General features: G+C 41.4%; 1 protein-coding gene across 1 annotated transcript in view; it reads left to right on the top strand.

Moving 5' to 3' along the window:
* foxa2 (forkhead box A2) overlaps positions 1 to 10,021 on the top strand; it is a 90,312-nt gene extending 80,291 nt beyond the window's left edge. The window contains exon 3 of the mRNA XM_087991623.1: positions 9,912 to 10,021. Within this exon, the coding sequence (XP_087847749.1) occupies positions 9,912 to 10,006 (95 nt within the window). The 3' untranslated portion in view covers positions 10,007 to 10,021. The remainder of the gene's footprint in view (positions 1 to 9,911) is intronic.
* The last annotated feature ends 5,644 nt before the right edge of the window (positions 10,022 to 15,665 follow it).

The raw sequence follows: 15,665 nt of genomic DNA, 5'->3' as shown, positions 1-15,665 counted from the left end.
TCTGCTTTACAGCACACGCTGCATGTCCTGAGCTCCCAAGAAAAGCAGATTGAGAGAACATCAGGGGCTGAATGGAATCACCATATCAGGGAAACAGGGGCAGACAGCTCTTGGCAAATCCATTGATTTTTTGATTTGATTTAAGCTTTATCGTCATGTGTACTCAAGTACAGGAGTACAGTGAAATGTATACAATGTCAGCACATATCTTAGGTATGAAGGAACCTAGGTACAAAGCTTAGGTACAAGTACTAAGATACAGAAACATATTTAAAGGTAAAGCATTACCTTTGTTCTTATTATAAGTAGAAAAATAAAGAAATAAAGTAAAAAGTTAGCTGTAGTGATCGTAACCAGGTGGATCTTATTGACTTTGAGATCTTTGATTGGGGTTGTTAACCTGAGGGCCCTGACTGACAGATATAGACAGGGGACTCCGAGTCTCCTCACTTCGGGGACTGACTCTGAGCTGGCTGGCCAAAGCCAATGTACTGTGCACATGTAAGTAAAGGGTGACTTGGTGACGGGATGCCAGACTGTGTGCAGTAATTTCATTATTATTACAGTCCTTCCTAGTATTAAGTGGAAAAATAAGGGAATTAAGGTAAACCGTCAACGGTCTTTATTAGAAATTGGAGAAATTTGGGGGGCATGGTGGCACAGTGGTTAGCACTGCTGCCTCACAGTGCCAGAGACCCGGGTTCAATTCCTGCCTCAGGCAACTGTCTGTGTGGAGTTTTCACGTTCTCCCTGTGTCTGTGTGGGTTTCCTCCCACAGTCCAAAAATGTGCAGGTTAGGTGAATTGGCCATGCTAAATTGCTCGTAGTGTTTGGTGAAGGGGTAAATGTAGGGTAATGGGTCTGGGTGGGTTGCTCTTTGGAGGGTCGGTGTGGACTTGTTGGGCCGAAGGGCCTCTTTCCACGCTGTAAGTAATGTAATCTAATCTAAGAGCACTCCCTGCAAAGGAATGGAACCACATCTGGACTGAAACATGTAAGGACAAACATCTGCAGCAATAGATTGGGGGAACATGTCAGCTGCATGTGAATTTTTTTTGTCCCAATCAAACTGAAGACTACTGGAGCAGCGTACATACACGTTTAATAAACCATTCAGTACATCCTTTCCAGAATACCCATTGTGGTGGTTGCTTTGTAAGTGATGCAATTGATCTTGATATTGTAAATGAGGCAAACAAAAGCAAAATACTGCAGATGCTGGGAAACTGAAATAGGTTACCTTGACCTGAATCGCTAGATCAGTTTCCCTCTGCAGAAGCTGCCTGACCGGCTGAGAATTTCCAGACATGTTTGTTTTTATTTCAAGTCAAACGATGTTCCCACTCCATACAGAGGATCATCTCGGAGATTGAGACATATCCTTTCATGTGTGGATATCAGGGGAGATTGAGATCAAACCATTCTGTCACTTTTAGCGTCTTCCCTGCTGACCATTCATGTGCCTATGTCTTTGGAAACAGGTTGTTCACTGATCCCCTGAGTTTGTTCCCTTTGTTCCTTTCATGGTGAAGAAACTACATACCTCCTCCAAGCCCTGCACCTGATCTTCTTATTTCAAACCTCGGTGGTTTCCTACACTACAGGCCTTCCTCATTCATGTAAGTCCTGCTAGAAAAGTGGAGTCAGAATTGCAGAATTGAAGTGAAAAATTCTTTAAAATGTGTTGTTACCATTCAGATCTTCAATGATTTCTCATGGATACTGTGAATGAATTCTGAAGCAAAGTCCTGTTTGTTTGTGGCCTACTATCCAGGAACAAATCCACAGAGGAATTTTCAAACTCGCCGGCGTTCACTCAAAATTCATTTGTTAAGCTGATATTATACAAAAGAATAAAACACTCTTGATTCAAAATCATATTTAATTAAATGATCCTAGCACTTGAGTATCAATGCATTAGCAAATTTGCTCACAGAAATGCATATTTTTCCTTATTTATTTACAATTAGTCCAACATCCAGTTGAAGTAACTGAACTGAGTTCAAACTGCAAACTGCCATCGACAGTATCATTGTTTATGCTTCCATGTCAATTTGTTGATTTAATTTAGATTTCAATATTTGAGACAGAGGGTGGTTTGTGTATGGAATGAACTTCCTGAGGAAGTGGTGCATGTGGGTACAATTACAGCGTTTAAAATGAAGGAGCAGTGCTCCAAAAGCTAGTGCTTCCAATTAAACCTGTTAGACTATAACCTGCTGTTGTGTGATTTTAACGTTTAAAAGATATTTGGATAAGTACATGGATAGGAAAGGTTTGGAGGGCTATTGGCCAGGAGCAGGCAGGTAGGACTAGTATTGTCTGGGTTTTTGGTCAGGTACAACTGGTTGGACCGAAGGGTCTGTTTCCGTGCTGCATGACCCTATGACTCCATGACTGTGAGAAGACTTTAAACCTTAAGGTTCCACAAAAAGTGTTAAACCTCACACATGTGTTGCCTTCTGAGATCCTCAGAACTGAAAGTAGTCCTGGTGCAAGCCCATCATCAGCTTCTTGGAGCACACATGTGCTTGAGACCCCTGGAAAATTTAACACTGGAAGAAGAGTTCCAGAAACTAGGAATACCAGTTTGTGGTTGATTCAGTCCGGGATATAGACTTGTTCAACCATCTCCATTTCTCAAGGTTATAATGCATTGCAATTTCCTGACTTGGGGACTGGGTAAACATGAACAGAATCCACCTGATATTTTCTGAGCTGCACGTTAATATAATTTATTCACATGGCACTTTATTTTACCCATTACCCTATACAGAAATGCAGAGATAAGTTTGCAATATTACCAGCTTGTTGTTAGGCATCAAAATAACATGCTCATTTTGTACGGTGATACTGCCAAAAGGATCATTTGGATCACACTGGTTTCGGTTCGTCAGTGGTAACAAATATTGATCCAAAAATGAGATGTCATGCTGTGGAGATTTTTCCACTACAGTGTCCTTTCACTTGTCATCCAATTCAGCCTCCTCCTTGTCCATTCACTTGGGTTAAATCAGGTTGTTCAACTCTTAGCTGAGCTCCAAATCCCAAATGTAATTCCTCATGTAGGATTGCTTGCCTTTATCTCTGCGACATTGTCCATCTACTTCCCCACTTTAGCACAATTCTGGAGCAAGGGCTGATGAGCAGAATTTCTCCAGTTTGCCCCTCACTTGTCTCCTATTCTCCATCTTACGTTAACTGTAACTGGTCCAAAACACAATTACCCACAAACTCTCCCCCAAGAAGTCTGGACACCAGTTATTTCCATTTCTCCATTTATTATAGAAACATAGAAAATAGGAATAGGCCCTTTGAGCCTGTTCTGCATTCAATATGATCCGTCACACCCTGTTTTGATCCCTTTAGCCTTGAGAACTGTATCTAATTTCTTGAAAATATTTAAAGTTTTGGCCTCAATGCTTCCTGCGGCAGAAACTTCCACAAGCTCACCGCTCTTTGGGTGAAGGCATTTCTCGTCATCTCTTCATCTTTGGGGCGGCACAGTGGCTTAGTGGTCAGCACTGCTACCTCACAGTGCCAAGGACCTGGGTTCAATTCCTGCCTTGGGCGACTGCCAATGCGGGGTTTGCACATTCTCCTCGTGTCTGTGTGGAATTTCTCTGAGTGCTCTGGTTTACTCCCACAATCCAAAGATGTGTAGGCCAGGTGAATTGGCCATGCTAAATTGCCAAAGTATTAGGTGCATTAGGCAGGGGTAAATATAGGGTAGGAGAATGGGTCTGGGTGGGTTATTCTTCGGAGGGTCGATGTGGACTTGTTGGGCTGAAGGCCCTGTTTCCAAACTGTAGGGAATCTAATCTAATCAGACATGAAAAACCTACTTTATATCCTTAGACTGTCACCCTAAATTCTGGAGTCTCCTAGTCATGGAGAATACCCTTCTTGTGTTTTCCCTGTCTAGCACTGTTAGAATTCTATGAGGTTCTCACACATAGAGTTATAGAATCATACAGCATGGAAACAGGCCCTTCAGTCCAAGTTGTCCATGCTGACCAAGTTTCCCAACTCAACTAGTCCCTTTACTTGGATTTGCCCCATATCCCTATAGACCTTTTCTATTCATCCCTGTCCAAATAATTTTTAAATGTTGTAACTGTACCTGCCTCTACCACATCCTCTAGTAGTTCATTCCGCACACACACCACTCTCTGAGTGAAAATGTTGCCCCCCAGGTCCTCGTTATATCTTTCTCCTCTCACCTTAAAAATATGCCCTCTAGTTTCGAAAGCCCTTACCCTAGGGAAAAGGCCTTTGCTATTCAAATTATATTAGTCCCTCATGATTTTATAGACCTCGAAAAGGTCATCCCTCAACCTCCTGTGCTCTGACAAAAAGCTTCCCAATCTATCCAGCCTGTCCCAATAACTCAAACTCTCCAGTCCCAGAAACATCCTCATAAATCTTTCCTGCACCCTCTCCAATTTAATAATATTCTTCCCATAGCTGGGTGACCAGGCTACAAAAGTGGCGTCACAGACATCTTGTAAAACTGCAAAATGACGTCCCAACTCCGATACTGACCAATATAGGCAAGTGTGCCAAACCCCTTCTTTACTATGTAGGAGCAAATTACTATGTAGGAGCTGGAATCTATTCTGAAAACAACAAGTGCTGGAGATCACAGCAGTCAGACCGCATCCATGAAGAAAGAGCAAGCTAACATTTCGAGTCTAGATGACTCTGATGAAGAATCATCCAGTCTTGAAACGTGAGCTTGCTCTCCCTGCACGAATGCTGCCTGATCTTCTGGGATCTCCAGCACTCGTTGTCTTCAGCCTTCTTTATAACCCTGTCTACCTCTGACATAACCTTCAAAAAGCTATATATCTGAACTCCTAGATCTCTCTGTTCAACAACACTCCCCAGGGTCCAACCATTAATTATATAAGTCCTGCCCACATTTGTCTTGCCAAAATGCACCACTTCATTCTTCTAACCTCCAGTGACTATATTCCTAACCAATCCAGTCTCCTTTGCACATCAGTCCTGCCATCCTTGGAATCCTGTCCTTATCCTCAAATCTCTGCATAGCCTCTTCACATCCGATCTCTCTGCTATTTTCCACATTAACCATGCCCAAGCTTTAGCTGCCTCACTTTGGTCTTTATGCCCAATCTAACAGTGGCAGAGCCTTCACAGCATAGGCTGCTAACTAACTAGAATCAGAGCAATAGGTAGGCAGACAGACAGATAAAGATAAGCAGGTAGATACATTTATACACATATACATGCATGCATACGTATACACATTGGTAAAGTGATATGTCTTGAAACAGAGAGACTGTTAATCTGGTTATGGTAATTCCTGTATCTAACCACTTACATAAAATATGGAACGTTTCTGATACTAAAGGAGACCATTCAGTTTATTATTCAAGCCCACTTTGTAACTCTTGGTTCATAGTCCTTTTTAAAGATAATATTGCATGCAATTCTGGTCACCTTCCTATCGGAAAGATGTTGTGAAACTTGAAAGGGTTCAGAAAAGATTTACAAGGATGTTGCCAGGGTTGGAGGATTTGAGCTATAGGGAGAGGCTGAACAGGCTGGGGCTGTTTTCCCTGGAGCATTGGAGGCTGAGGGGTGACCTTATAGAGGTTTACAAAATTATGAGGGGCATGGATAGGGTAAATAGGCAAAGTCTTTTCCCTGGGGTTTGGGAGTCCAGAACTATATGGCATAGGTTTAGGGTGAAAGGGGCAAGATTTAAAAGGTCCCTAACAGGCAACTTTTTCACACAGAGGGTGATATGGGTGTGGAATGAACTGCCAGAGGATGCGGTGGAGGCTGGTACAACAGCAACATTTAAGAGACATTTGGATGGGTATATGAATAGGAAGGGTTTTGAGGGATATGGGCCAGGTGCTGGCAGGTGGGACTAGATAGGGATGGGATATCTGGTCGGCATGGATGGGTTGGACTGAAGGGTCTGTTTCCATGCTGTACATCTCTATGACTCTATATCAGAATAGTAGCTTTTGTCATAAAGTACTAAAATAATAGTAAAGTTACTTGAGGGGAATATTTTGTGTTTATATAGGGCTTTATCATATCCTCAGGACTTTCAAATTAATAGATTATTTTTCTAGCTGTCATTATTGCTTGTATAGAGCCAAATACTGTCATCAATCTGTACACGATCAGGCTTCACTTTCAAGGCAGCAGAAGAATAAGTGACAGGATACATGTTTTTGATAGTGTTATCAGAAGAAGGAGAGTTGTTTGGAGCAACTCATTGCCCGTCTTCAAAAAGTGGGATGAGATCTTTTCAATGCTTTTGTGCTGACAAACAGGATCCTTTGTCCATCCAAAAGATGACCCCTTCAAAATGCTTCACTCAAGGAGCCTGAGAAAGGTACCTATCCAAGTCCAACATAGGCCTTAATTTCACAACATCCAACTCAGAAATTGGGTGGGGCTACAGACTAAGACAAACTGAAATTTAATGAAAATCTGATTTATGGCATATTGTAAAGTGTGCAATCCCACATTAAATAAACTCCAAACACTGATTTGTGATTCAATTCAATGACATAATTTTCCTAATTCAAAAACCTGACCAGAGGTTTGACACTATACCAATAGAATCCATTGGACCTGCATTTGCATATTTCTGACTCCAACATCACTTGAATAAAAGAGTGGTTTCTTTGTGTAGAAAACAATTGTTAGGGACAGGAGCACACTGTTCTCCTGGTTTTACATGGGAGTTTGCATGTTGCTGTGAGCTTTAAAGACCTGCACCAGCTTAACAGATCAAGTGTGCTACTTTGACCAATCAGCTGCCGTGCCCCCCTCAATGGACAGTTCCATTCTGGATGGGTTAGGAGGCGGCATTCTTGGGGTTTGACAACCTCAGCAATTTCTGCTGAAGTGCTCTTGAACTGCTTTGGAACAGGAGATCCTAGCTCACACTCATCTCTTCCCGCTGAACTGTCAGGGAGGTTTCTGAGACCCATAACGCCTGTCTCTTTACTCGGAAGATCCATCTCAAACTGACGTCTAAATGAAACAGGTCGTAAGGCAATGCAATCTCATTTCAGGAGACACAGTTTAACCACTGTGGAGAAGTGGCCAAGATATGGCACCTTTTCAAACTTTGGAAATCTGATTTAAATACTCCACTGAAGACTCTAGCACTCCAGTTTTTCAGCTTTCTGCACTAAATGCAATACTCACTTACGCAACTGGCTTAGAGCTGTCTTTCACAATTCCTACTTGCATCCAACCTGAGGAGATGAATTTCAACTTCCAAGTTTTCACAAGCTGGCTTTGAAATCAACCCACTCCAAATGTCGACTGTATCCCTTGGTTCTACAGCTGTCTGGATAAGGTAAAACAGTATAACCATGTTCTATCTACATTATTGAATCAATTTCCCTTGACAACAGTCTCAATTATTATAGTCATGCCTCATTGTCTAATCCCTCCATTCTCTTAATAATTCTGATTGTTTTCATTCTGAATTCATTTAAGGAGCAGTTATTGCAATGACCAAGAACTGATCAGTTGCACAAATAAAGTGACAAAATTGTCTCACAATTTCAGCTTAATATTGATCATTTAATATCTCCCAATACCCAATTTGCACCATTCCTCACAAATGAGCATTGCTACAGTCACATAAACGTATTGACAATCAGAATCCCCAGTTCTCTTTTGTTCTTTATCTACATTACTTCTTTTCCACTTAATTGTTGATTCTTGGATTTTCTGTTTCTGGGTAATGTTTCTTCTAAATTGAATTTCATCTGCCACCTGACTTTCCTGTCCCCAACACTATTCTAATCCAGCTTATCTTGTTTGGATTTACTTTTGTTATTTCTTTGCATGTCCGCAAATTTAGTCTTTGGGTTTGAGGCTCTTAGTCCTTAGATCATTGATGTGAAACAAAGAGAAGCCAAAGCTGAAATTTAGCCCCACATAATAACATCTGGTTTCGCTGAGCCAGAGATTCATGCCCGTCTCTGACACCAAGCCTGAAGAATAGGCCTCATTGTCACTGGCGACGCTGAGCACAAGCCAAACGCTTCCTCCAGGGGCATGCTGAATGGCAAAGCCAAACTGATCAGGATGGGCCAGTTTCTGGGATCAGGGTGGTGACAAGAAACTGAAAAAAAGTCAGAAATTTGAAACAGTAACATTTTTACAAAACATACCTTATTCCTTTTGGGTGGCATGGTGGCACAGTGGTGAGGACTGAGTTGAGGAAGAACGTCTTCACACCAAATGATTGTGAATCTGTGGAATTCCCTGCCCAGGGAAGCACCTGAGACTACTTCACTGCATGTTTTTAAGGCAAAGATAGATAGAGTTTTGAACAGTAAAGGAATTAAAGGTGAGCGGGCGGATAAGTTGAGTCCATGAAAAGATCAGCCACAATCTTATTGAATGGCAGAGTAGGCTCAAGGAGCCAGATGGCCTCCTCCTCCTCCTATGTCTTATTTTCTTATGTTCTCACGGTGCAAGGGTTCTGGATTCGATTCCAGTCTGTGTGAAATTTGCACGTTCTCCCTGTGTCTACATGCGTTTCCTCCCACTATCCAAAGATGTGCACATTAGGTGGACTGGCATTCTAAACTATCCCATTGTGTCCGGGGATGTGCAGGCTATGTGGGTTAAAGGATGGGGTGAGTCTGTGGGGCATGCTGTTCAGAGTGTCAGTGCAGATCAGATGGACCAAATGTCCTCTATCTGCACTGTAGGGATTCTATGAATTACTATATTTACCAGTCAAAATATTATTTTGAAAATCTCAGCATTATAAATCCCATTAACTGTACAAATAGAGCACAATAAATGTGATCTTGCAGTGCAATAAAATGTCCAAGATCCAGAGAAATATAAATGAGTTTGATGTTAGTGGGTGAGTTATAAATGTTAGTTTCAACCATGAGGTTAGGCTTGCTGCATGTCACCTCAAGTAATTATGCATTTTTGTTGCCAAAAATAATGTGTATTATTCAACAACATGTAAGCATTGGCTTGATAGCTTAATGTGTGCACTGTAAGTGATCTGGGAAATTATCTGACAAAATAGATCTTTACTGTGTGCAAAACGCTGCGACTCGCTGGGTAAGCTGTTGCTGTATTTCGACAGACACTGCTGATGGTCAGGCCAGGCAAGATCAGCCAGAGTGTTTTGAAATACTCTGTTGATTTTTGGATTACCTATGAACGTTGAAACTATACTGTGGAACATTAACCGAAACAGAATTGGTGCCACTACCCATTTTGCTGCAATTGCACCCCTGTACATTTTTCATGGGTAGGTTTTTATTTTGTATTGGTTAACAGTTGCTGGGAGACATTATGACCTGTGTTGTCTGAGCAATGTCATGTTCTGTAGGGTGACTGCACCTCATTTATTGTGAAAGGGGGTGAGTCAACAATAACATATTTATCATTTTTATATGTCAGTACTTCAATGTTCACTTTTTCAAATGCAACAGTGCATAGATTGATGACAAAACAAAATGGTTATGATTCGCTGGGTAGCATTTTGGAAACCAAACCCCATTATTCTTGGAGTAGTCACAAAAGTTAAAGGTTTTATTAAGGTATGTAAAACTCCCTAATGATCCTGTCTTTGAGACCCAGGTTGACAGAAAGCACAAATCAGGTTTCTGCATATTACTATTTATTATAAATAAATGGATTTTAACTACAGGTAAACAATTATGAATCATCAACATATAACTTTACTGCTTAAAACTCTAACACCCCACTCTTATAAAACCCCACATACATACAGACAGTCACAAAAAATATCTTCTGCCTGGAGAGAGAGATTAGCAAGGCAATTCAATGGTCTTTATCTATGGAATTTGCAGAGATGATCCTTTTGGCTTTTTAGATGTTGCTTCTCTTTGGTCTTCCTTTTCCAGGTATGATCATCAGCTTGCAGGAGTCACAGAGCGACTGGTTCACACTTACGAAGTCCTTGGCTTATTGGTTAAAAGCCACAGCTCACAGTAACTAATAAAGAGAAATAAACTGGATTTCTTCTGACTTGAGGTTTCCTTTTTTTTAACTGAAGAGGTTTCCTTTTCTAGATGTTCAATGGCTTCTGATCCAAACATTTACACCCATGATTAGCTAGCTAGCATGATCTCATATTCACCATAGCCTTGCCTTCATAGAACTACATTGGACCAATCAAGCAGAATTTCCAGTACAAAATTGTCCTTGCCCACATTTGAGTCATTGACTTCCTGACGGATTGATAAGGATTCTGAGCAGGATTATCAGATGGTTTATACAATGGCTGCAGAAAGTTTGGAGGAATTATCAATTCAATTTGCACTCTTGTAGTGCTAACATAGGCATCAAAAAATAGGCAGAAGTGTAGGCCTTTCTGCCCTTCAAGCCTGCTTTGCTATTCAACTATGTCCTGACTGATCTTCCACCTCAATGTAGTTTTTTCCTGCAATAGCCTCTATTCCTCTAATGTCTGGAAATCTATCCAGCAAGTAGAACTGTGACAATAATTGTTAGACGAGCGGATACAATATGCTCTTACATTCATTAAGAGTCACAGCTGCTTTGTTAGCTCTTGGTAAGGAACATTGTGGAAAGATGGGAAAATATTATGGCAAAGGAGGGGAAAATGCTGGAACAGTTAAAATTGTGGATGGTCACGGGGCTCGAACTAGCTAAATGTGGCTGAGGCTGGAAAAAAGACAGAGATTGAGAGAGTTGAGGACATAGAAGGATTTGAAAACAAGGAAGAGAACTTTCAAATCAAGGTGATGTAGAGACTGGGAACCAACATGGGTCAACCAGAAAGGGGTAATGGTGAATGGGACTTAAGAGGAGAAAGTGAGGTCTGCAGATGCTGGAGGTCAGAGCTGAAAATGTGTTGCTGGAAAAGCGCAGCAGGTCAGGCAGCATCCAGGGAACAGGAGAATCGACGTTTCGGGCATAAGCCCTTCTTCAGGAATCAGGGCACACTTTCCTCATTCCTGAAGAAGGACTTATGCCCGAAACGTCGATTCTCCTGTTCCCTGGATGCTGCCTGACCTGCTGCGCTTTTCCAGCAACACATTTTCAGCAATGGGACTTAAGAGGCAGACAACAAAGTTTTGAATGGCATTAAGGTTTCCAAAGGGTAGAATATGGCAGACCATTCTGGTGTGTGTTGGAAGATGCATCTAAAGGCACAGCCTTGAGAACATGATATTCACTTTAATGTCATTGGTATTAGTACTGGCAGAAGAATGTTGATTCTCTTCAATAAGGTAAGGGGGCTCTGAGGCAGGAAGGAAGCTACTATACTGACAAAATGAATTAATAGGGAAATGAGGAAGCAGGTAGACCCAGTTAGAAGGAAGTGAGCAGAGAGAATATGAACAAACTGTGTACAGATGGGCAAAACTAATGTAGATCAACATGTGGAAACCATAAAGGTGAAATATCAAATCAACCAGTTACAAGCAATGAAAACAGACTTGATGGCAAATTTTACAAGGGTGGAAAATGAACATTAGTTTAGAATATGTCTAGGCATGACAGACCAGGGAAAAAATGAGAAGAAATGGTGAAGGAGGGAATACCTCAAAAACAACGTGCTATTGGAAACAGAAAGGTGAAACATAGAACGGCTGCAAATATTCACGGAAGTGGAGGCGAAGTTTTGTTTCAGATGTCCAGCATTTGCAATTCTTCATTTTCTCTAGAACTCCAACTGCAATTTAGCCCACAGTTGGCATGAGACATTGTTTGATAAAGGAATGCATTGGGAATAGCAAATTGGATGATTGTTAAGGGACTTATTAACATTTACATTACTTGCCATTGATCTTAAATGAAACTGCTCACCATGTTTTTGGCTAACTCCACTTATATTTTTCTCATCAACCTGCTCAGAGATGTTATGATATACCTCTGCAGCCAGTGGGACTTGAACCTTGGCCTCCTATTTCAGAGATAGGGACACGACCACTGCACCACAACAACACCCCGCCCGATGCCATTTAGCGACATCTTCAAATAGAAACAAGCTGAATAGTAAACAGGTTCATTACTGAAGATTTAAACTGAAAGCTCAGGTTTCAGATATTCTTTCAGATGTTTTTCTATTCAACCTATTCAGAAATGCTGTGACACACTTTTGGAGTAGGTGAGGTTTGAACTTCGGTTGAATAGAAACTGACTGAACTACGGATGCTGTATATTGGAAATGAAAACAGAAATTGCTGAGCAAGTTCAGCGGGTCTGGCAGCACCTGTGAAGAGAAATCAGAGTTAACATTTCAGGTCGAGTGACCGTTCCTCAGAACTCTGAACTTGGGTTGCCTGGCATAGAGGCTGGGATACTACCATTGCATTACAACAGCCCTAATGCGCAGCTTTCAATGAAATTTGCTGTTGACATCATGTGTTGATGTGGGCTTATAAGACACATTGGAAGAAGTTTTTTGGGATGTTTATCCAGATTTTAGTTCACTACCTGGATATTACATGCCAGGATTTGTGTGTAAATGGGTCAGGTGACCATCCTGCCACCTTCAAACCCAATCCAGAGCTCACCCCTACAATCCCACAGTTCGGGTGGCACGATGGCTCAGTGGTTAGCCCTGCTACCTCACAGTGCTAGGGACCCAGGTTTGATTCTAGCCTCTGGCAACTGTCTGTGTGGAGTTTGCATGTTCTCCTCGTGTCTGTATGAGTTTCCTCTCACAATCTAAAGATGTACAGGTTAGGTGGATTGGCCATGCTAAAATTGTCCATAGTGTCCAGGGATCTACAGGCTAGTTGGATTAGCCATGGAAAATGCAGGATTATAGGGATAGGTGGGTCTGGGTGTGATGCTCTTCGGAGGACTGAGGTGGAGTCCATGGGTCAAATGGCCTCCTTCACAGACTGCAGGCATTCTATCATTCTGTGTTTCTCACTACTCAACTAAGAGCTGACCCCCCACATTCTATGCAATGGTTGCCCAGTCACTGTAGGTAAATAAACAATGCCTGGGCAAGCCTCTCAATTCAAGGGCAATTGAGAATGGGTAACAAGCACTAGTCTTGCCAGTGACATCTAAATACAGTGGGGGAAATGTTTAAAAATCCATGTCTGTGATATTGTTTGAGAGATGGATATTGGTTGGGACACAGGCTGGTCTTCTTCAAATTGATGCCTTGGGATCTTCTACTTCCAGCTGAGATGTCTGGCAGGGCAGCATTCCATTGGTGAGCTTTGATTTTCATTCCAGGTCTGGGAATAGACTTTAGGGAGTACCAAGGCCTTGGACCTGACGGGATACAGGGAAAAAGCTTCAGAGAAATGGAGAGGTAAGGTGAAGCATCTTAATGATTCATATCAAATCCTTATCCCAAAATTATTGAACGAATGCCTATCAAGGTGACGTCTGAGGTTGACATTAAGGTGTATTATACAGTTTAGCAAAGTGAATAATTGTGTGCATCATTTTCAACGCGTGATTGGAAAATAGGTGAAAAAGTGCATTGAACTTTGAGTAGCAAATTTGTATTTGCTCTTGATAACTTCAGTAGGATCAAGAGGTCCAAGTGTCTTACTTTTATGGCAATGGATTCACAACGGCCTATCTCAACTTGTACAATTGTGTATCCTCTTGTAACTTGAGCCAAATAATTATATTGCTCATTTGTGTTTCCTCAAAAGCAGACTGAGTAAATGCTTGTCAGGATAAGAGCCTGGTGTGAATCATTAAGCTATTTTATTTCAGTGTAAATGAACATGCAGAGGAACAATTCACTTAGCTCAACTGGCACAACTTGCCCCCTCACAATGATACTAAAGTCACAAGCTTGCTCAACATTCTCACAGCACTAAATTGTTTGGCTCGACTTGTATAAACTAATTTCTATCTACTTTTTTTGTTGTAACTCCAAACAGCCTTTTTCTCTTTCAAGAAATCTGCTGGCTTACACAGTATATACAGTACATCAATAGCTTCACTGACCAGCTGAGTCTCTGCATTAGATGCCATGCCATTCACAGTCATAATACGGAATGAAGGTTTGCCAGTACCATATGTGCAAAGTATTTTGTTCGTCAAGAGAGTTTCATCAATTCGTTGTTAATGAGGAAACGGGAAAAAAATCTCAATGCTGACAAATTAATATGCCAAATTTCCTTTAAAGCAATTAATAAACCATGCCTTAAATCTTTTTGTAAATCTTTTCCAACAAATCTCTCGCGAAAGGTCACACACTCTCCAAGGTCAAGTGTACCTGGACCGCCATCGCCCTGATATTTATTTGCACAAGTTCATTGCAGACAAAGTGCCCTTAAACAAAAAGGTTAGTGTGCTCATTGTTCCCACTGAAATGTCAAGGTGACGAGCAACATTTGAATGTCCGAATGAGTGATGGAAGTGGAATCTATGTTCTTTATAAACATGTGGCTCAGACGCTTTTCAGTATGTCAGTTCAAAATGCAGGTCTTGCGTCGACATGTCATGTTGTTTCGGGCAGCAGTTTTAGGCAATGATAAATACCTCGGAATCCAATCAACATAGCTGTAGCGTAAACGTTCCACTGCTGTTGCTGCTGCACAGAAATTCAGTCACAACGATACTTTTCCACAGCCAGTCCATGAACCTATTATGTAAGGAGAGCTGTTTTTTCTTTCTATAAAAAAACTCAGAACGTACGATTAGAAGTGTGTCATGCTTACCGCTGTGTTCACCATGCCACCTCTGCATTGTGTCCACTGTCACTCAGTAAGTAACAGTCTTGCTGCTGAGTCAGAGTGCTAGTGGGTTCAAGCCTCATTCCAGAGATTCAAACAGAAAGATCTAGGCTGATGTTCCAGGGCAATATTGAAGGAGTGCGACACTGTCAGCGATGCTGCTTTTTGGACAGAAGGTTGAATGTAGGTCCTGTCTATTCTCTAAAGTGCACATAATTGATTTTGTTGTATAATTCTGAAGAAAGGCAAGGGAGTCATCTCTGGTGCCCTGGCTAATATTCATTGCTCGATCATCAAACATTATGGCTTGTAAGACCATGCTCTCCAGAAATTAGCTGCTGCATACGACAGTGACTGCATGTCCAAAGGACTTCATTATTATAAAGCTGCTGTTTGTAAAGGTGCTATAGAAGTGCAATTTTTCCTTTTTCCTGAATATGAGAACCACTTTAAAATGTAGTCCATTGCTTCTTTATCCCTGTTCCATCATTCATTAGGATCACAGCTAAATGAATCGTCACCTTATCTCCAAACTCCTCTATGACCCACATCACTTTTGATTCCCCTGTCAATTAAATATCTGTTGAACTCAGCCTTGAATACATTCAATGACCCAACCTCCAGGTGCTCTTTGGTAAAGAGAATTGCAAGTGCCAATGACCCTCTGGGAGAAAAGATTCTTCCTCATCTAGCCACCCTTGTTGGTGAGCTCCACTTTGCTCTGGTATCAATTCATCATGCCTGGGTTGCTATAAAATCAAAGGACATCAGAGCAGAAGTAGCCATTTAGCCCATTAGGTCTGCTCCGTCATTTAGTGAGATAATCACTGATCTGATAATTGCCAATCCTACTTTTCTGCTTTTTCCCCAGAACCCTTGACTTCCTTCTGATTAAAAGTCTGTCTATCTCCACCTTGAATATACTTAGTTTGATTTGATTTATTGCTGTCACATGTACCTAAGTGCAGT

Source organism: Chiloscyllium plagiosum, unplaced genomic scaffold (genome assembly GCF_037043375.1).
Source record: "Chiloscyllium plagiosum isolate Xiang-an unplaced genomic scaffold, Cpla_swu_hap1 HiC_scaffold_10, whole genome shotgun sequence".
Lineage (NCBI taxonomy): Eukaryota > Metazoa > Chordata > Chondrichthyes > Orectolobiformes > Hemiscylliidae > Chiloscyllium > Chiloscyllium plagiosum.
Note: the sequence above shows the minus strand (reverse complement) of the source record. Positions and strands in the feature narration are given on the sequence as shown.